Raw genomic sequence first — 20116 nt, forward strand, 5'->3', positions numbered from 1 at the left:
CCAAGGCTAGGATTAAAGGCACAAGCAACCACCACCAGGCAATCATCTGTATTTTTTAATGTATATTTTTCTACCTGCAGACTAAAAGAGGGTATCAGCTCTCATAACGGAGGTTGTGAGCCACCATGTGGTTGCTGGGAGTTAACTCAGGACCCCTGAGCAGACAGTGCTCTTAACCTCTGAGCCATTTCTCCAGCCCCACTGTACTCTTTAAGTTAGATTTAAACATATCTCTCCCCCCCCCCCCCCCGTTTTGAGACAGGGTTTCTTTGTGTAGCCCTGACTTTAGAACTCGCTCTATAGACCAAGCTGGTCTGCCTCTGCCTCCTAAGTGCTAGAATTAAAGACATGCACTACCACCACCCAGTCGAAGATAATTTTTTTTTTTAGATTATATTTATTTATTATGTATACAACATTCTGCTTCCATGTATATCTGCACACCAGAAGAGGGCACCAGATCTCATAACGGATGGTTGTGAGCCACCATGTGGTAGCTGGGAATTGAACTCAGGACCTCTGGAAGAGCAGTCAGTGCTCTTAACCTCTGAGCCATCTCTCCAGCGCCCGGAAGATCAGAATTTTAAAATCAACTTCAGCTACCTGGACAGTTAAGGTCCATATGTTGAGTCTTTGTCTCAACAAAAACATTTGTGTCTGTCTTCTCAATAGCATTTTAATGTACTACATTATATCTTTGTGAGCATGAGTTTGATTTGTTGGTCATGTGATGTGAATGATAGGAGTGGGGAAGGAAGTGATGCCCCACCTAGGAGTCTATTCTCAGCCAAACCTGCTGTAGGGAGACAGGAAAAGGAACTTTGGAGCTGACTATTCTATGTGCCTACCTCAGATGAAGGATGACCCTGTAGAGTTTGAGGTGCTGAATGTAACAGCTTACCTGGGCCTTGGCTGTGTTCTTTCTCCTAGAGGGTACTTGCTGGGCATGGAGATTTTCCATACTATCCCTGCTCTAAGCAGGGAAGACTGGTGAGTTTTTTATCAAGGGATGTGACTCATTCCCCCATTCAGGACTTCATTTCATTCACTCTGCCCAGATGTTGTATTCAATCACTCTGCCCAGATTTTGTTAGTATTAGTGGTGGGTTACAAAGGTACTTAATACTTTTCAGCTAGCTCAAGTGGATCCTGATTTGATGGTAAAGTGGATGAGAGCCTTTTGCCTTCTGTTGCATTGAGGATTGAGCCTTAGGAGTTGAATGCGCAATTGTGCTAATGTTATCATAGCACTTACCATATCAAAAGTGAGTTGCTTCTGGCTACCTAGAGTTCAACTCTCAGCAAGCAGCAGGGTGTATGTAGTCTGGCTCTTGTTTCTTTTTTTCGCTACAATGCTTGTAGAGAGGCTATAGGATGAACAATTAATACATGACTTGGTTTGAAGCATTGTGATCAATTCCCTTTTTACTTTGTTACCAAATGTATAAAATGATTGTAAAATTTTTTTAATTTGTTCTGTTTTAAAAATGAATATTGTTTTCCAAAAGTTATTTTTCCTTCATTTTTCCATTTGTCATTTATTTAGAAAACTGTGGCCGAAAAGCAGGAGAAGAGAAATCAGGATCGCTTGAGGAGAAGAGAGGAGAGAGAGCGAGAGGAGCGGCTGAGCAGGAGGTAAGTGTGGACCAGCCTCAGTAACCTGTTTTTTGCTATGCTGTGACTGGAGTAGTCATGTTTGCCAAGCACTGAACTGGCATTTACTTATTTGTTTGTTTTGAGACTGGGTGTCTTAGCTAGTGTGTCTATTGCTGTGAAGAGATACCATGACCAAGGTAACTTATAAAGGAAAATTTGTGGTGGCTTGCTTATGGTTCATAGGTTTAGTCCATATTGTCATGGTGGGATATAAGGCAGCATGCAGGCAGACATGGTGCTGGAGAAGGATTTGAGGGTTGTTGGATCTTAACCTGCAGGCACTAAGTAGTAGTCTGAGATACTGGGAGGAATCTTGAGCATAGGATACCCCATAGTGACATACTTCCTCCAACAAAGCCATACTTCCTAATAGTGCCACTCCCTTTGGGGATGCCACATAGGGTCTCACTATGTAATCTAGGCTTGCCTAGAATTTTCAAGGTGCACCTGCCTCTGCCTCCAGACCTCTGGGGTGGCTTTTAAAAAGAATAATTAAATCTGTAACATATACTATCTAGTGAGGTATGACATTGACTGATTTAAACAAGGGAAAGATAAACTGGAGAGGTTTATCCTTTTTTGTTCTTTTTTTTTCAAGGCAGGGTTTCTTTGTGTTGTCTTGGATTTTCTGGAACTAGCTCTAGATCCATCTGTCTCTGCGTTCTTGGTACTGGGATTAAAGGCGTGGAATCTTCAGCAAATAGGGAAGGCAAAAGTGTTTGCTTTTGGTAGCTAAGCTGCAGTCTCATGGCAGTATGTTGCTGTAGGGGAATCATTAGCTTTGGACTGAAGGGGCCACATAGGGTCACATGGGGCCACTGGACAGACTTTCCCGTAAGACCTGTAGTTTGAATATGCTCCTGCCCATTGAGAAGCAGAGTGTAAGTGTAAGCAAAAAGCCCCCACATGAGGTGCTAATGGAAGTTTGGACACAGGTATGGGTCTGGGCTAAGCTGTCTGGGGTAGAACTGACTGGATTTGGGGTTGTGTGAGGAGGAGGAGAAATGAAGCTGGCCTTGTGGTTTCTTTTTTCATTTTGGGGGACAAGGGTTTTTTTGTTTTGCTTGTTTTTCCTATATGTCCCTGGCTGTCACTCACTCAGGGATCTGCCTGTCTCTACCTCACTGTGCTGAGATTAAAGATGTGCACTACCATGCCCAGCTGGTCTCTTGGTTTCTAATCTGGAATTGTCCCTTAACTAGGATAGGTAGGATGGAACCAGATGTAGGGGTTAGAATTTGTCTATAATCAGTGAGATGCCTGAGAAGTGCTCGGGTAGATGTGTTGAGTCTAGTTTGAGTTCAAAGAAGAGATCAGAGCCAGAAGTAACCATGATCTCTCGAAGGACACTTTTTGTTTTCATAGCCTCTCACTATGTTTCTTTGGCTGGCTTCAGACTCACAGGGATCCATCTGTCTCTGCCTCCTAGTGGTGGGATTAAAGGTGTTTTTTATTTTTCTGTTTAGGTCTGGATCAAGAACCCGAGATCGCAGGAGGTAGGTTTCCAGATCCATCACAGGATTTTCAGGTTGAATGCTTTTTTTTATGCAGAAACATTTAATAATTATGTTTATAGCCTCACAAACTTTGGTAAGCAAAGATGGCTTGTGAAGATCATAGGAATTGGTTAGGGTTTAGTGCAACAGAACCCCCCTCAAGTCCTTCACATGCAGACACATGCTGCCATTAGGGAAAGGAAGGGGAAGACCTTCTGGAGCTTCTGCTCAGACCTGCAGACCCACTAGGAATGTCCAAGTCCTGTTTTTTTTTTTTTAAAAGATTTTACTTATTTTGTATAGTCTTCTGCCTGCATGCTAGCAGAGGGCATCAGATCTCATTTAAGGTGGTTGTGAGCCACCACGTGGTTGCTTGGAATTGAACTCAGGACCTCTGGAAGAACAATCAGTGCTCTTAACAGCTGAGCTATCCAGCCCCGTCTTTTGGTCTTTTGAGACAGGTTTTTCTCTGTGTAGCCCTAGCTGTTCTGGAACTGGCTTTGTAGACCAGGCTGGCCTAAATTTTAGGCACCTGTCTACCTGCCTGTGCCTCCTGAGTGCGTGGATTAAAGGTGTGTGCCACCAGGCTTGGCCTAGTCCTATGCTTTCACAGGAAAGCACAGGGGAAAGGTTTGGCCATCAGATTAATTCAGGGGAGTCTTTAGTCACAAAATGTACATTAGTGGGAGGAAAGAGAGAACTCCCAGGAATGCTGAAGGCCAAAAGATGCTAAGAGGAGAGGAATGGGGTTAGACCTTTGAAATGTTGACCCCAGTGATGTCTTCCTGTCAATCATCTGGGTTTACAGGTCACGATCCCGGGATCGGCGACGGAGGCGATCTAGATCTACCTCCCGAGAGCGGCGAAAGTTTTCCCGTTCCAGGTCTCGAGATAGACACCGGCGACATCGCAGTCGTTCCCGGAGCCATAGCCGGGGTCACCGCCGGGCTTCCAGGGACCGGAGTGCAAAATACAAGTAACTACTCAGACTTCCTCAGTAGCTGCAGCCAGGAGCAAGCCCTTTCTCTTGTGTTTTCAAGTCTGCTGGGGTCTGTCATGCTGGCCTTTTGGCTACTACATCTAGTAGGGACAAGGTTGGGCTTGTGGGGAGGCAGGCTCTGGATGTTTAGAACCCTGTGTTGGTGCCCTGGTTAATAAAGAGTGGCACCCAGTGCTTGGAATAGTGTAAGGCTGTTGAGCTCTCACATGGCCCTCTGGGTAGCACTGCACTTGGCTGGGCTTTATGTACTTTAACTTGGTAAAGAGCAGCTAAGGTTTTTGTCTTGAACAGGTCCTGCTTACTTACCTCTCTTGTAACTTTGGTTTTGTTTTAAGACAGGCCCTCACTTTGTAACCTAGGTTGGCTTGAACTCAAGATCCTCCTGCTTCAGCCTCCCGAGTGCTGAAATGCAACGTATATGCCACCATGCTTGACTTATGTGGTTTTCCATTCTGCTCTTTTCCATTGTCTTTACCTACTGGGTCATATTCCACATGCATAACTTTGTTGTATTCCCATTTGCTTTGTTTCTGTTACATTGAAAACTTTCCTTATTAAAAATCTTTTCTTTTTATTTATTTTTAAAGATTTATTTTTATTATGTGTTAGTGTATTATGTCACAAATGTTACTGTAAGTGTGTGTCTGTGTGTGTGTGTACTGTTGGAGGACAAGTGTCTTGGATCCTCTGGAGCTGGAGTTGGGTTCCCAGCACACCTGACATGGGTGCTGGGAAATGAGCTAGGTCCTCCACAAGACCTATCTCACTAGCCCCTTAAACCTTTCAGATGTTACTTTTTATCGTTTACTTTTGAGACCAAATCTCTCTCTCTAGTCTATGCTGGCCTCAGACTCAACCACTCCTGTCTTACCCTTCTAAGTGTAAGGATTACAGGTATAAGCTACCATCCCCAGCTCAAAGGATCGCCCCCTTCCCCCTTTTTAATGATAGCTATGTCATCAGTTAGGCACCAGGATCAGTCAGGTCTGGCTGTCTTTTGATATGTTAAGAGACACCTGAGGCCAGGCAACAGTGGTAGTGTACACCTTTAATCCAGTAGTTGGAAAGCAGAGGCAGTCAGATCTCTTGACCTTAAAGCCTGTCTACAGAGTGAGTTCCAGGACAGCCAAGACTACACAAAGAAGCCCTGTCTTGACCCCACCTCACTTCCCAAAAAAGGCACTTGAGTGTGTGTGTGTGTGTGTGTGTGGTGGTGGGGGTCATGGCCTTCCCCAGTCCAGGGTTGAGGGTCTACCTTACTGGTTCCTGTGCAGCAGCCAGAAGGAGATGGCAGCCTCTGCTGAGCCTCTGGTTCCACTTTCCCAGGTTCTCCAGGGAGCGCTCATTGAGAGAGGAATCCTGGGAGTACGGGCGGAGTGAGCGAGGGCCCACTGACTGGAGGCTGGAGAGCTCCAATGGCAAGACTGCATCGAGAAGGTCGGAGGAGAAGGAGGCTGGCGAGATCTGAACCTGGCTCTAACACTGTAAATAGTCTGACAAATGTTCAGCACAGCCTAAATTACCCTTTATATTTGCTGGATACAACTCATCTTTTGTAGTTAAAATTTCTATTGTTTGGCCCTAGCTGTGAGTTTCTAGAGTTGTTCAGAGCTGCTCCTGTGTTTGGGGTTATGTTGTATAGGAACAAATAAATTTGGCGGCTGCCTCCTGACAGCTGTGTTGGGGTGTCTGCTGTCCTCTACTCTAGAGGCACTTCACTAGGACCCTGCACCTGGGGAAATAAAGGCTGGTGCTGCCATTACCTTAGGAAACTGACCAAATGTCTGACCCCTTTAACTTTTGGCATCCTGTGTGCCAGGACACTCCCAACACACTTAACTGAGCCAGATGTGTGATTTCCCTGCCTAGCTCATACTCTGCTTTTCAGTGCAGACCATAGAATAGGCTCTGTGGATGGGAGGGGGGCAGCCATATTACACACATTTTCTTAGAGCTATGCTATTGAAATCTTAGCTCAGGTCAGCTGCATTGCAGTTCCACTTTGTTACTTAGGTGGAATAAAGACATAGATGGCCCCTATCTCCCAATCAGGAGGTCCTTGGGAGAAGCTTACAGCTTAGGTCAGGTATCTTGGGTGGTTTATTGGGTAGCAGGCTTATTGTTACCCCCTTAGCATATGTTGATACTCACAGAGGACTAATGCCTTAAGACCAAGATGAAGCCCAAATAGAAAGGATGATAGAATAGGAGCTTTTTCCCTTCACTTGCCTGAGGGGTTTAGAGTTGTTTCAGAGGGAACTTTAGTTGATTGTGTAATATAAAAGCCCCCCTCTCCATGCCATGCTTATAAAAGTTTAGGTGCTGTCTTGAGCTGTTAGTTGGATGGTAACACATAGGATCTTGAGGTCTTGTAGTGTGTCTCCTGGTGCTGCCCTAGGCTCCCTTTTACAGAGGATGTGTGTGGGTACCCACTGTGCTGGTGTGTGAAACAGGCTTTCCCTGGCCAGCTGTCTCCATATGAAAGGAGGTAGGGTGGAATGTCCCTGAAGGACCCACTGGGATTCAGTGCTTGTGCTTGGGTGCCATGTGTAGGCTTCCTCTCTAGCCCCTTGGCCTCCAGTTGGGACTCAATTTAGATCTGCTCTGCTGTCTTCCTGGAGTAAAGCCTGTACTTGGTCCCAGGAGAACATTTTGACTAGCTGTGTATTCATACTAGGAACATTTTGCTTCCTGGACTCCTTGGGGGCTTAACTGGACAGTCCTCCTCAGCCAGCATCAGCATGTCTGGTTTGGATCCTTTTCTGTCTATATATAAATTTTTATGTGGAGAAACAGCTGTTTTATCAGGGTGTAAAGTACCCCCGGAGGCTAATTCTTGAACTCATGTGGCATACTGCAGCTACTGGGCTACAGTAGTCGGGGTCCCTAGAGTTGCAGAAAGGCCACTTGGCTCAGTCTTTTGTGGAGGGACCAAGGACAGTGTAGCAAGTTTTTGTTTTGGTTTTGAGGGACAGTCTTGTCTTGTTATACAGACTATTGAACTTCAGGGCTCAAGATATTACTATCTCTGTCCCGAAGTAGCTGGCACTAATGACTGTGCCAGCACATGTGGATGCTTTTATTGTCTTTTTGGTTTTTCTAGACAGGGTTTCTGTGTGTAACCCTGAATGTCCTGGAACCCACTCACTCTATAGAAGCAGTTGGCCTCAGATCTGTCTACCTCTGTTTTCTTTATTGGAGTTTTCATGGAGAAGGGGAACTAGAAGAACAGATAACCAGAGATTTGTTGTGTGTGTCTGTGGGGAGTGGCTCAGGCTATTATGCAAGAAGTTATGGGATCTTAACTTCTACAACCTGAGGGCCCAAGACAGGTGCTGATTAGATTCCAGGCCTGAGAACTGGGAGAGCAGGTAGTTTTCATCCTGGGCCTTTGTGAGGCACAATAACCAGTACCACCCACAAGCCAGGGCACAGGAGGAGGTGGACATCCAGCTCAGGAAGAGCAGATATGCCCTTCCTAGACCCTGTTCTTTCCAGGCCCTTGGTGCATAAGTGATACCAGTACATTGGGCAGGGCAGTCCTAACTCTGGCTGGTGATTCTAACGCTTCCCAAATCCATGCTGTGTTTTCCCCCATGTCATATAATGTGTGTTGTACACGTGCTCTAGGAGATGACTCAAGGCTCTTCTACTTGCACATCCAGGACAAATTTGAATAAGAAACTGAAGGACTATGGATGTGCAGGATACATTCCTGTGTCTGGGACATAGCAGTTGGGGCAGCAGGTTAAAATCAGGTTTCTGCAATGACCATGATTGATTCTTAGGCAGGAAGAAGGCATTACCTTCTCTCTGAAATTAGATGAAAACAGGATTTGCTAGCCCCTGATCCCCTTGTCTACATGATCAGCACTAGGCGTGGCGGGGGGTTGGGGGGGACCGAATTCCTATCCTAGATCTAGAGTCTGGCAACATGTAGGCTTTTACCACAGCCTTCCTGATATTAGAAGTTATTTTTGTCTTGTTTCTTGTAGGTCACACTTGTGCCAATAGGTGGCACTGTACTATTTTGAAGACTGTTTCTTAGAGGCATCTAAGTTATCTACCAACACCCACAGCCCTGTACCTCATCTTGCTGCAGGGAGGGGTAGCCTATCAGTGAAGTAGGCCCAGCCCATATGGATCTGAAAAAAAATGAGGAGGATGAACATGAAGCATCCCTTGAGAGTGTTTGACCAAGATTACTCCTGTAGTTAGAGGACTTGTGATACTATTATTTTCTGGGGGATAAAAGCTATAGGTATTTGCCCAGGTTGGCCAGTTCTAACCTCAATATTTGTGACGAATAACCCTAGGCCTGCCTGTTTAGAGACCTCTTGAATCTCTTAATGTTTCATGGTCATTTTAACAGGTAAAAGACTATACCTTCATCATATTATCTTGGGGATCTGTGACTCTTGGACCTTAACCCATGCAGTGGGAGGGTAGGCCCTTAGTACTCAGAAGTCATGAGAGAGAGAGATGTAGGATGTTCCCTTAGAGGACCCATCTCCAGTTCAGCAATGCTTGGAAGCCAGTACCTAAGTATTGTAGCTCAGGAATGTCACTGTCAAGGTCTGCATAGTGGGTCAGAAGTAGCCAGAGTAGGGCCAGGCCAAAGTCAGTAGTCTTACAGTGGCCCAGGGAGCTCTGGGAGGGGTTGCTTATGTAATGGGAGCTCCTCTGGCAACAGCAGGGTCAGTCTGTCAGCCACCTGAATTTGGGCTTTAATCTGCAGTCTGGTCCTGGGATGTATGAGCTCTGGTTTCCAGAGTTAGCTGGGGCCTGGGAGCCTTAAGTTTCCCTGAGCTCCCAAACCTCAGATTTTTCCTATTTGGCATATATTATTAGAATACACTGAATTTTAGTATGTGTTTTATCTTTGTCAGTATCTTCTGTCTCCTGAGTCGTTAATACACATCCTTGGGTCTGCTTATTGCTAAAATGAAAGTAGTTCTCAGATAATTAAATGGACAGCTGCTAGGTATCTGACTCCTAACACAAATTCCTTTCAGAGCAGTGATATATATGGAATGCTTGTGATGTATTCCAGTGATGATAGCAAATGCAGCAAATCTTCATATAACAAACTGCCATTATAGCCATTTCTGATGTATGTGTATAAGTCAGTGATGTTTGTGTAGCCACAGTGTTGTGCAGTCATCACTCGTAGCAAGTTGTAGGATGTTTTCATCCAGACAGCAGACAGAAACTCCAGCCCACTAGCCAATATTGTCCAGCTCCTTTCTGAAGCCCCTGGCAACCAGAAACATATTTCCTGTCCCTATAGATTGCTCATTTGGTATTTCACAAACACGTACTCGTGCACTGTATGGCCTTTGGTGTGTTGGCTTGTCTGCAAAACTCAGTGGAATAGTGTAATCTTATTGCTTTTATGGGTCAAGAGTATCCCATTCTGAGTGTGAGCTACATGTTATTTACTTACTCCATTGGTTAATCTGATCAACTCAATGGGTTTTAGAATTGCCATGAAACACACCCCTGAGTGTGTCTGTGAAGGTGTTCCCAGAGGTTTCAGTGAAAAGACCCACCCAGATGTAGGCTGCACCATCCTATACTCTGGGGTCCTAGCCTGAATAAAAAGGAGGAAAAGAGCTGAGCACCAGTCATCATCTCTGCTTCCTGACTGCAGATGCAGTGCGACCAGCTGCCTTAAGTTCCTGCAACCGTGACTTCCCCACCACAAGGACTGTACCCTTATACTGTGAACCAAAATAAAACTCCTTCCCTCCGTTACTCTTGTCTGGTATTTTGTCACAACAATGAGAAGTTGAGTTAGCATCCAGTCACCTACTAATGCTTACAGTGTGCTGTAGCTGGTTCTAGGACTATCACCTTTCCAAAGATGTCTCTTTAGCCCAGAGAAAGACTGCTGTTTCTGCCCAGAATTCCTAACAACCCCTGGCTTTGTGGTTCATGCCTGGATTCATTCCTACCCAGGTTTGTTTTTGTCTTTTTCTTTTGCGACAATCTCACTATGCAGCCCTTGAAATCAGAGGTATGCCAGGGTTTTATATGAGGGCTGGGGGTGTGTTGATTGGTAATCAAACCCAGGATCTGCTCTGCAAGGTGGATGTGTATCTAGGAGAGCATTTGGTTATGCCTTCCAGCTCTATCTGACCTATTTGTACCAAGCTGTGTGCTAAGCTGGGCCAATTTCTTGTGTATATGTGTCTGTGTGGAATGAAAGATAGCTAGGAAGTTGTATTCCAGCAAATTCATGTGGGATCTGGTGGGAAACCCAGGAGTAGGATTGAACCCAGCCAGGCACTACGGGGCAAGAGGTTGCCCAGAAACCATGGGCAGAGGACTTTACTTGGCCCATCTTTTCCCTCTACTTCCCTTTCTCTTTTCCTCCCTGCTCTTGTCTGGCCTTCTGGCTCAGCACAGGTACCTGACTTCTAGGCCCTAGAGGTGCAACTGTGGCTTGTGACCCCTTTGCAGATCATAGATAATTACGTTAGAATTCACAACCGCAGCAAAAATTACACTTCTGAAATAGCAACGAAATAATTTTTTGTCACCACAACATGAGCTGTATTAAGGGGTCGCGGCATAAGAAATCTGGTTGAGAACCACTGTTTCCTGTACCCTTCCCCACACCAGTCGGGACACCTTTGCAGTTGCAGACAACCCAGGCACACAGGCTTCTTCCTACTTAGGCTTTATTCAAAGACCAAGAGGTACAGGTGCCAGGGAGGGAGGAGGCCCTCGCCAGATGGCAAGCCCAGCAGGCTGCAGCCCCGAGGCTCCAGTTAACGATACTTGGAGGTCAGGACAGTGCTCACAGAGGCAAGGAATTTGTCCAGAGAGGCATGCACCGCGGGGGTGAAGTCGGCTGGGTGGTGGTTGGCCAGGGTCACCAGCAGGCATTGGCTCAGGAGCTGCAGAGACAGGGAGGGTCAGTCCTTGGCAGTAGACAACTAGTCAGTCGCCTGGAATCCCCTTTGTGGAGCCACTGTGTTCCCTGCCCTGGGCACGAGGGTCCCCACGCCCTCCCTCCCTGCAGGTCCCAGATCCTGCTTCACCATCCCACCCCACCCACGCCCATGCCCATGCCGCCTTCAGACCCGAGCACACACCTTGAAGTTGACAGGGTCCACACGCAGCTCGTGGGCGTGCAGGTCGCTCAGAGAGGACAGGGTGCCGGGCAGGTCATCGAGGTGGCTAGCGGCCTTGGCCAGGGCGTCTGCGACCTTTGCGCCGTGGGCCTTGACCTGGGCAGAGCCGTGGCTTACATCAAAGTGAGGGAAGTAGGTCTTGGTGGTGGGGTAGGTAACGAACATCCTGCGGGAAGAAGGTGGGAGGAGGAGTTGAGGAGGTCACAGAAAAGCGCAGTTGGGGGCTGCCGGCTGAGCACCAGAACTGCTTTGGATCCCGTGGTCCTTCCGGAGCAGAGGCCCGGCCTCACCTCCCTAGGGCCTCCGCGCCATATTCAGCACCGTGGCCGCCAATCTTGCTCCAGACAGTCCTGATGTTGTTCTTGTCTTCCGCAGAGAGCACCATGGTGATTCTTTCCTGAGTCTGTCAGAGTCAGAAGTGTATTGAGCCGGCTGCAAGTTGCACTTATATATCCACAGCGCCTGAGACACGCCCTCGGGACAGCCCTCATTGGCTGGCCAGGGCAGTGCGCTGCAGACCAGCCTTGGGCGCCCGGGCATGGGGCGCCCGGGGTTGGCGAGGCGGCCACTGGCCTCCACCTGGTGCAGGAAATCCTGATCACCTGCTGGGGTGCTTGCTTCTCACCCCTTCCTTTGTCTCCAGTGATGGGTGTTTGGGGAGAAGTAAGGGTCCCAGTGACTTTCGCAGAGAAGGAAGTCACTCAGACCACCCTGAGCAGTGCCCACCCCTCTCCACCTTGCTCTAGGTCCTAGCTTCTAGCTCTCCTTCCTAACCCACACATTCCCTGCTCTGGCTCCACACTCTTCTGGGAACAAGAAGGGTAAGATGCTAGAGACCCACAGGAACCCTCTCCCTGTCTTTCCCCCTCTTCCTGTGTTTTCTTCTCTCTTCCCTTTGTCTACTCTCCTCTCCTGGCTCCTCCATTCTTTTCTTCTGCTCTCCCCCTTTCCTCGTTTGTGTGGACGGGTTTTGTTGTTTTCCAGGCTGGCCTGGAATTCTTTGGCTCAAGTGAACCTCCCGACTCAGCCTTCTAAGTGCAGAGAACTGCAGAGAACTGCAGGAGCAGGTCGCCAGACCCTGACTGGCATCCAGTTGCCTGCCCAGTGCTCCCATGGATGAAAAGGAAACTGCTGAGAGCTGGTTTGGGTGTCACACGTGGGGAACCCCGGGTCCTGGCAGACTGAGGCAGGAGGATTGCTTGAGTCCAGGAATTCAAGTTCAGCCTCTGCCAAAATAGCAAACAGTAGTAAAGAAGCTGGGGGTGGGCCGTTGGTGGCACACGTCTTTAATCCCAGCACTGGGAGGCAGAAGCAGGCGAATATCTGTGAGTTTGAGGCCAGCCTGGTCTCCAGAGCGAGTGCCAGGATAGGCTCCAAAGGCTCCAAAGCCACACAGAGAAACCATGTCTCAAAAAACAAAACAAAACAAAACAAAAAAATCCATTTCTTCTTTCTCCTTTTTTCTCTCACTTTTTTTTTCTGATATCTCTCTCTTCCCCCACTCCTTCCATGCATTGTGTGTGTGTGTGTGTGTGTCTGTGTGTGTGTGTGTGTGTGTGTGTGTGTGTGTGTGAGTGAACAATTGTTCTGCTGTGATATTTGTTTTATGTATGGGTCAAATGATATTTCCAAAGAGGTGGCATATATTATTAGGACTTTCTTGTCTCCTGAGAGGACTTCTTGAAGGCTAGTCCTCCCCAGGACCGAGGCAGTGATCAGTGAGCTCTCTGCAACTTTTGCTCTTGCTGTCCTTCCTCATTGCAGCTGCAAAAAGATCCCTGGGCCAAAACAGTAGAATCACGCTCTCTGTTGACATGTCAGGGACACCGACAACTCAGGTATACACACATTTTATTCAGATCAAGAGGAGCAGGCATAGCACAGGTCAAGAGGGTAAGGGCTGTGCTGCAAGGATGCAGTTACAGTATTTGAGGCCAGCACTGCACTCCCAGCAGCTTGTCAGTGGAGCTGTACAGACTCCAGCCTTGAATCAGATGCTTCCTCCTCTTTCCTGCTCCCTCCCCCAAGACTGGTGTCCCATTGCCTGGGGCACAGAAGTTCAGCCTCTTGCAGAACTGCTCTGCAGCCAGCTTCCTACACTTTCCTACCCTGTGCCCTTTTCTTGCTTTAGCCCCAGCCCAATAGCAGCTTCATCCTGGCTCTGAGGACAAGAAAGATATGATGCTGGGGACTTAGAGGCATAAGGGATACTTGCTCCTGGCTGGGGCCTACCCCTCTCCACATACTGTTTTCAGTTTCTCCTCCCTGAGATCTTTAAAGGGTTAGTCTTAGTCTTAGGGAGCATAAAAACAGCCAAATGCCTCTTCTGTCCTCTCCTCTTCTCCTTTTCTCCTCCCCCCTTTCTTTCTCCTCCCCTGCTCTTCTCCTCTCCCTTCTCCTCCTCTCCTCACCCTTCTCTCCTTTCCTTTCCTCCCTTCTCTCCTTTTCCCTTTTCTTCATCCCTCCTTCCCTCCAGATGTGTCTTTGTTTAGATCTAATGAAGAACTTTATTTACTTCACTTCAGCCTTTCTCTGAGTGGAGAGATAGGACAGAGACTCTCCCATTGATAACACAAAGGGTGTGTGTGAAAGCTTGGGTGGTGGACTTTAGCTTATTTCTTGGTTGTTTTCCTACTTATAGATAAAAATAAGGTGGTTGCAGAGACACAGCTCAGCAGAGAAGAGTGCTTGCTGGCCTTCCAGAAGACCTGAGTTTGGTTGCCAGCACCCATGTGAGGATCACAGCCTCCTCTAACTGCAGTTCCAGCTTCTGGGGGGTTGTCATCCTTTTCTGAATTCTGTAGGTATCTGAATACATGGCATATATGCAAACATGCAGGGAGAACTTGGATTGGAATGTAAAAAATAAATTAATAAAAGAAAAAAGAAAAAACTGTTTGGGGATGGAGAGATGGCTCAGCAGTGAAGAACACTGGCTGCTCTCCCAGAGGACCTAAGTTCAATTCTCAGCACCCACAAGGCAGCTCACAACTGTCTGTTAACTACAGTTCCAGGAGAGCTGACACCCTCACACAGACATACATGCAGGCAAAACATCAATGAACATAAAATAAAAATAAATTTTAAAAAATTTAATGATTTATTTATTTATTATGTATGCCTACATGCCAGAAGAGAGCACTGGATCTCATCATAGATGGTTGTAAGTCATCATGTGATTTCTGGGAAGTGAACTTGGGATCTCTGGAAGAGCAGCCAGAGCTCTTAACCTCTGAGCCATCTCTCCATCCCCAAACAGTTTTTTCTTTTTTCTTTTGTTAATTTATTTTTTACATTCCAATCTGAGTTCTCCCTCGCTCCTCTCTTCCCCCTCTCCACTCCCCACCTCCCATCAGTTCCTTAAATAGTGTAAGGCCTCCTCTGGGAAGTCTACTAAATCTATCCCATCATCTCCTTGAGGCAGGACCAAGGCACTTCCCCACCCCCCACACCCCTGTGTCTAGGCTGAGCAAGGTATCTCTCCATAGAGAATGGGCCAAATAAATTATTTTTTAAAAATAAAATGAGTTGGTTGTGAGGAGAAGCAGACCACAGGGGAGAGGAAGAAAACTGCACAGGTATTCAAGAGCAGTCCTTGCCTAGAAACCATGGAATGTGGTACCTGCTACCCTTCTGAAAGCTGTATCCCATGCAACATACACTGGCTCCTTCGGGGAAAGGCCTGGAAACCTTGATCAAGTTCCCGAGCACAGTAGCCAGGTAAGCTATCAAAGATGCCAGCCTGGAGCCAAAGGCCTCAGACCAGGGACAGGAGAGTTTCTGGCTGCTGCTAACAGTCAGGATAGTAGAGGGAAATCCCTCAAGGGAGACTTCTTTTTTTAAAAAAAATTTGTTTATTACGTGTACAGTATTTGCTTGAATATATCTCTGCAAGCCAGAGGAGGGCACCAGATCTCATTATAGATGGCTGTGAGCCACCATGTGGATGCTGGGAATTGAACTCAGAACTTCTCGAAGAGCAGGCAGTGCTCTTAACCTCTGAGCCATCTCGCCAGCCAAGGGGAGGCTTCTGTAGTAAGACCAGTTCTCGGACTCCCTTTAGAGCAACTACATCTGCCTGCTTAGCTGTCCTTTCTGCAGTGTAGACTGCAACTACACAAGCCATCCTTCTCCCAGTCTGTGTTTGCACAGGCAGTAAGGATGAAGTGCTCAAACATACTCAATGTTCATGTTTGTTTTTATAGGACACAGGGTCTCACTGGCCTGAAACTTGCTCTATAGACCAGGCTGGCCTTGAACTGACAGAGATCTCTCTGCTGCTGCCTCTGAGATGCTCTGATTAAAAACATGTGACACCACTCCCATCCCTACATACTCACTTTTGATAAGATTTTTGTGTTGTGTTATTTGTTCTTGTAGTATTAATATTTTTAGAGATTTATTTAATTACAAAATATATAGCTGGGTGTGGTAATTTGAATGTAATTGGTCCCTATAATCTCATAGGGAGTGGCACTATTAGGAGGTATGGCTTTGTTGGCCTGGGCATGGCCATGTTGAAGGGGATGTGTCACTATGGGGCTGAGCTTTGAGTTTTCCTATGCTCAGGATACTGCCCAGTGTCTCAGTCCACTTACTGTTGCTGCCTGACTAACATATAGCCAACACCATGTCTGCCTGCACACTGCCCTGCTCCCTGCCATGATAATAATGGGCTGAACCTCTCAACTATAAGTGAGCCACCCCAAATAAATGTTTTCTTTATAAGAGTTGCTGTGGTCATGGTGTCTCTTTACAGTAATAGAAACCCTAACAAAAATACCGCGTATTGTGGTGCAAGGTTTACGTCCCAGCACGTGGAATACATAGGCAAACAGATTTCAGTGAGTTCAAGGCCAGCCCAGTATATAAATTGAGCTCCAGGACAGCCAGAGAGAAATCCTATACCTATTTACAAGGTTGGGTAGATGGCTCAGCTGTTTAGAGCAATTGTTACTCTTGGGAAGAACCTGGGTCCAATTTCTAGCACCTACATGGTGGCTCATAACCATCTGTAACTCCATTTCCAAGGGATCTGACATCCTCTTCTGACCTCCATGGTCACCAGGCACAAACATGGTACACAGACACATACAGGCAAAACATTCATACACAGAAAAATTTAAAATATTTTAAAAGTATTTTTCCTTTACTTTCTTTCTTTCTTTTTTTTTTTTTTTTTCCAAGACAGGGTTTCTCTGTGTAGCCCTGAATGTCCTGGAACTTATTCTGTAGACCAGGCTGGCCTTAAACTCAGATTCTTCTGCCTCTGCCTCCTGAGTGCTGGGATTAAAGGTGTGCTATACCATCACCTGGCATTTAAAGTATTTTATTATTTTTATTTCTGTATGTATTTCTATGTGCCTATGTGAAGTGTCCATGGAAGCCAGAGGCATCTGACTTCACTCCAGCTGGGCTTTTGGGCTCTTGAGAGCTGCCTGATGAAGATGCTGAGAGTCTCTGTTCGTTGGGAGCAGAACATGCTCAGAGTTTCTAACCCATCACTCCAGCCTTATATGTTTATTCCTTTTCTTTTAACTTTGAGGCAAGGCCTCGCCATGAACCTTCACTGGCCTAGTGCTCACGATGTAGAATATGCTTGTCCTGAACACGCAGAGCCCACCAGACTCTGTCTCCAGAGCGCTGAAGTTAAAAGACAAATTCTGCCACATATCACCCTGTGGGTTTGTTGTTATTGTTTTGAAATTTGTGATAGCCAGAGCTGCAGAGATGGCTCAGCATTTAGGAGCATTGGCTGCCTTTCCATAGGACCTTGATTTGATTTCCTGAAACTTGTGGCAATTCACAACCATCTGTATCTCTAGTTCAGGAGATCCAACACCCTCTTCAGGCCTCTGACGACACTGCATGTACATGATATACAGTAGATATACAAAACATCCATACAAGTAAAATTAAAACATCTATCTCTCTGCCTGTCTTAATGTCTCTATGTGTATCTATCTATAGCTGTACATGTTCTTCATAATAGATAGATAGATAAATAGATAGACAGACAGACAGACAGACAGACAGACAGACAGACAGACGTAGTTGGGCATAGAGGTACACAACTCTAATTCTAGTCCTGGGGAGGCAGAGACAGGTGGTCTCTATGGGTTTGAAGCCAACCTGGTCTGTATAGTGAGTTCCAGGTTAGCCAGAGCTAATTACAAGAAATATGTATCAGTCTAAGTGTTCAACTGTGTGTGTGAATGCAGGTGTCTATAGAGTCCAGAAGAAAGCATGGGACCCATCCCTTTGAAGCTCGATTTATGGTTATTGGCCAGTTGATGTTCAATTCTGGGAACTGAACCCAGGTCTTCTGCAACAGCCATACATGCTCTTCTCTGTTAAACCATCTCTCCAACCCCTCTTCTGCTGTTGTGACTCTACATGATTATCTAAGTCCAAGTTTGTGCAGAAGACACAGGACTGTATCTATCTGTAGATGAGTTCAGACACTTGCTGACTTTGGATGAATTTGGTTCCTTACTAATCCCCTACTGCTTGTTAGAAATCTCAGTTCACTGTATTTTATTCAGTAAACTGGATGTGTGTCAATCATTTGGGGAGTCTCTTAGTACCATCCCAGTCCTAGGGACACCATCATTTAGCAGCATTTATAGCTGTGAACCCCATGTGTGGTTGGTTCCAGGCAGGTGACTGCTTTGCAATAGGACCAGGCTCAACCCACCTGGATCTGAGCAGAGTCTAGATAAAGACCAGAAGCCCAGGGGAGGGTGCTGGCTAGGGAACAAGGTTGTTTTGAGCATTGTCACATATGCTGACCTGTGACCTTTGTACCACCTGTCCCCCTTCTGAGAGACAAAAGCTAGCTTTCTGCAACTGATGTGGCCAAGGCTAAAGGTATGCATTTGCAACTCAGTGCCATAGATGGTCCACAGTGGAGATGGCCTGAGGCTCCTCTGCTGCCTGGAGACCTGGGGACATGTGGAGGTACTAGAACAGGTCCTCCAGCTGCAGGTGGTACTCTTGTTACCACCCAGCCCTTTGCCCTTTGCAGTGTATTCTATGGAATCCTTCTTCCTATTCTAAAGATTGAACTCATTCACTACCTGCCCATACTTTCCCTGCCAGCTACAATTTCTACAGCTTAGAGCACTTTGGCATGCAGGAGTCCTCCTTCCCACCTCCAACACAGAAAACAAAGGGTTAAATAAAAATAAGAGTCTTTGTGGAACCAGGTCTGGTGGGGCTTGTGATCTGTGTACTGGTAGGTGGGTGTGACAGATGGAAGGTGGGTGGGGATGGGGATGGAAATAAAAGGATCAAGACCAACCTAGTCTATATTATGGATCTGAGAGACCAGGCTGGGTTAGAAGAGACCATGAAATCTAAATCAAAACATAAACAAAAACAAAAACAAAAAACCCTGAAACAAAGCAAAATACAAGGAACTGCACACATTCATAGGTGGTCTGTGACTTCAGCTTAGCTGTAATCCCAGCCTCTTGGAAGATTGCTTTGGAGTACTAGGATACATCCTCAGCGATACTTGGAGACCAGTGCCGAAGTCACAAGACCCAGAAACTTGTCTAGGGAGGCGTGCATCTTTGGGCTGAAGTCTCCAGGATAGTGGCGGGCAAGAGTCACCAGCAGACAGTGGCTGAAGAACTGAAGAAAGAGAAAACCGACCCGCCTTGCATTTATCTCTCTCCAACACCCAGGCACCCAGACCTGGAGGGACCGGCATCTGCAGCAACTGCAAGTGCAGTCAACCCCAGGACTCACCTGGAAGTTAGCGGGGTCTACGCGGAGCTTGTGAGCATGCAGATCACTGAGAGCAGACAGAGAATCAGGCAGGTCGTCCAGGTGGTGGGCAGCGAGAGTCAGTGCGTCTGCCACCTTTTGGCCATGGGCTTTAACCTGGCTAGAGCCGGGGCTCAGGTCCAAGTGTGCGAAGTAGGTTTTGGTGGAGGGGAAGGCCACGAAGGTCCTGTGGGAAGATTGAGTTGGGTGCATTACAGACCGGGAGGTGTGGAGAGCCCACCTTTGCCCCTCCGTCCATTGAAAGGTGAGCTCGAGGACGGCCGACTGGGTCCGTACCTCTCCAAGGCCTCAGTCGTGTAGATTCCGACGTTGGTGCTCATCTTCTTCCATAGCGCGAGAACCAGCGCACGGTCCGTCTGGGTCAAAGCCATCTTCGCTGAGCTGTGGCCTCGCTCTGGGCTCCCCTGGCTGTGTGCAAAAATGCCCGGAAACCCAGGGTACCGCCAGGGGGTGCTTCAGCGTTCCAAGTTGCCTATGTGTTCACAGATTCTCTGGTTCAACATTGACTTGCAGCCTTTGGTCCCCCTGAGCCCCAGAGTCTCACATTTTTAAATATTTACTATGTGGACAACGGTATCCATTATGTACTACCATATTACAATGGATTTTAGTGTGTATTTGGCACTGCCGATTTATCCTGCCTCCTGAGTCCTTAGGATATTCATAGGCATTCCTTTCCCACTCACTATTGATTGTAAAAAAAATTGCTTCTTGGCATAACCCTCCTTTGAGGATCCCATAACCATACTTAGGTCTATCTTAATTTTGCCAGGATCATGTTGCTTTTCATTAAATCCCACATAGTTCCATCTACATTTAAAGGGGCTGGAGAGATGGCTCAGCAGTGAAGAGCACTCTCTGTTTTTCCAGAGGACCCGGGTTTGATTCCCAGCACTCACACGGCAGCTCACAATTGTTGGTAACTCCAGGTCCAGTGAATCCGAAGCCCTCTTCTGTCCTCCACAGTCATGCAAGTGGTGCACAGACATTCATGCAGTCAAAAGATAAAAGTATAAGATAAAATTAAA

General features: G+C 46.8%; 3 protein-coding genes across 6 annotated transcripts in view; 1 reads left to right on the forward strand and 2 right to left on the reverse strand.

Moving 5' to 3' along the window:
- Luc7l (LUC7 like) overlaps window positions 1-9909 on the forward strand; it is a 30591-nt gene extending 20682 nt beyond the window's left edge. For 3 of the 4 annotated variants that reach the window (XM_027425139.2, XM_027425143.2, XM_035447243.1), the window contains 4 exons: window positions 1547-1635; window positions 3123-3152; window positions 3961-4128; window positions 5479-9909. In XM_027425139.2, coding sequence (XP_027280940.1) covers window positions 1547-1635; window positions 3123-3152; window positions 3961-4128; window positions 5479-5620 — 429 coding nt within the window. In that variant the 3' untranslated portion in view covers window positions 5621-9909. The remainder of the gene's footprint in view (window positions 1-1546; window positions 1636-3122; window positions 3153-3960; window positions 4129-5478) is intronic. The other variant, XM_027425140.2, reaches the window with a different exon arrangement.
- A 1019-nt stretch (window positions 9910-10928) lies between these two features.
- Window positions 10929-11679, reverse strand: LOC100757644 (hemoglobin subunit alpha). The gene is made up of 3 exons (XM_027425144.2): window positions 11585-11679; window positions 11256-11460; window positions 10929-11057 (listed from the first exon to the last, which is right to left on the reverse strand). The coding sequence occupies exons 1-3, from the start codon at window positions 11677-11679 to the stop codon at window positions 10929-10931; spliced, it is 429 nt and encodes a 142-aa protein (XP_027280945.2).
- Window positions 11680-18803: 7124 nt separating this feature from the next.
- On the reverse strand, window positions 18804-19459 carry LOC100764041 (hemoglobin subunit theta-1-like). Its single transcript, XM_027425145.2, has 3 exons — window positions 19365-19459; window positions 19050-19254; window positions 18804-18932 (listed from the first exon to the last, which is right to left on the reverse strand). The coding sequence occupies exons 1-3, from the start codon at window positions 19457-19459 to the stop codon at window positions 18804-18806; spliced, it is 429 nt and encodes a 142-aa protein (XP_027280946.1).
- Window positions 19460-20116: the final 657 nt, after the last annotated feature.

The sequence above is a fragment of the Cricetulus griseus genome, chromosome 7 (assembly GCF_003668045.3).
Source record: "Cricetulus griseus strain 17A/GY chromosome 7, alternate assembly CriGri-PICRH-1.0, whole genome shotgun sequence".
Taxonomy (NCBI): domain Eukaryota; kingdom Metazoa; phylum Chordata; class Mammalia; order Rodentia; family Cricetidae; genus Cricetulus; species Cricetulus griseus.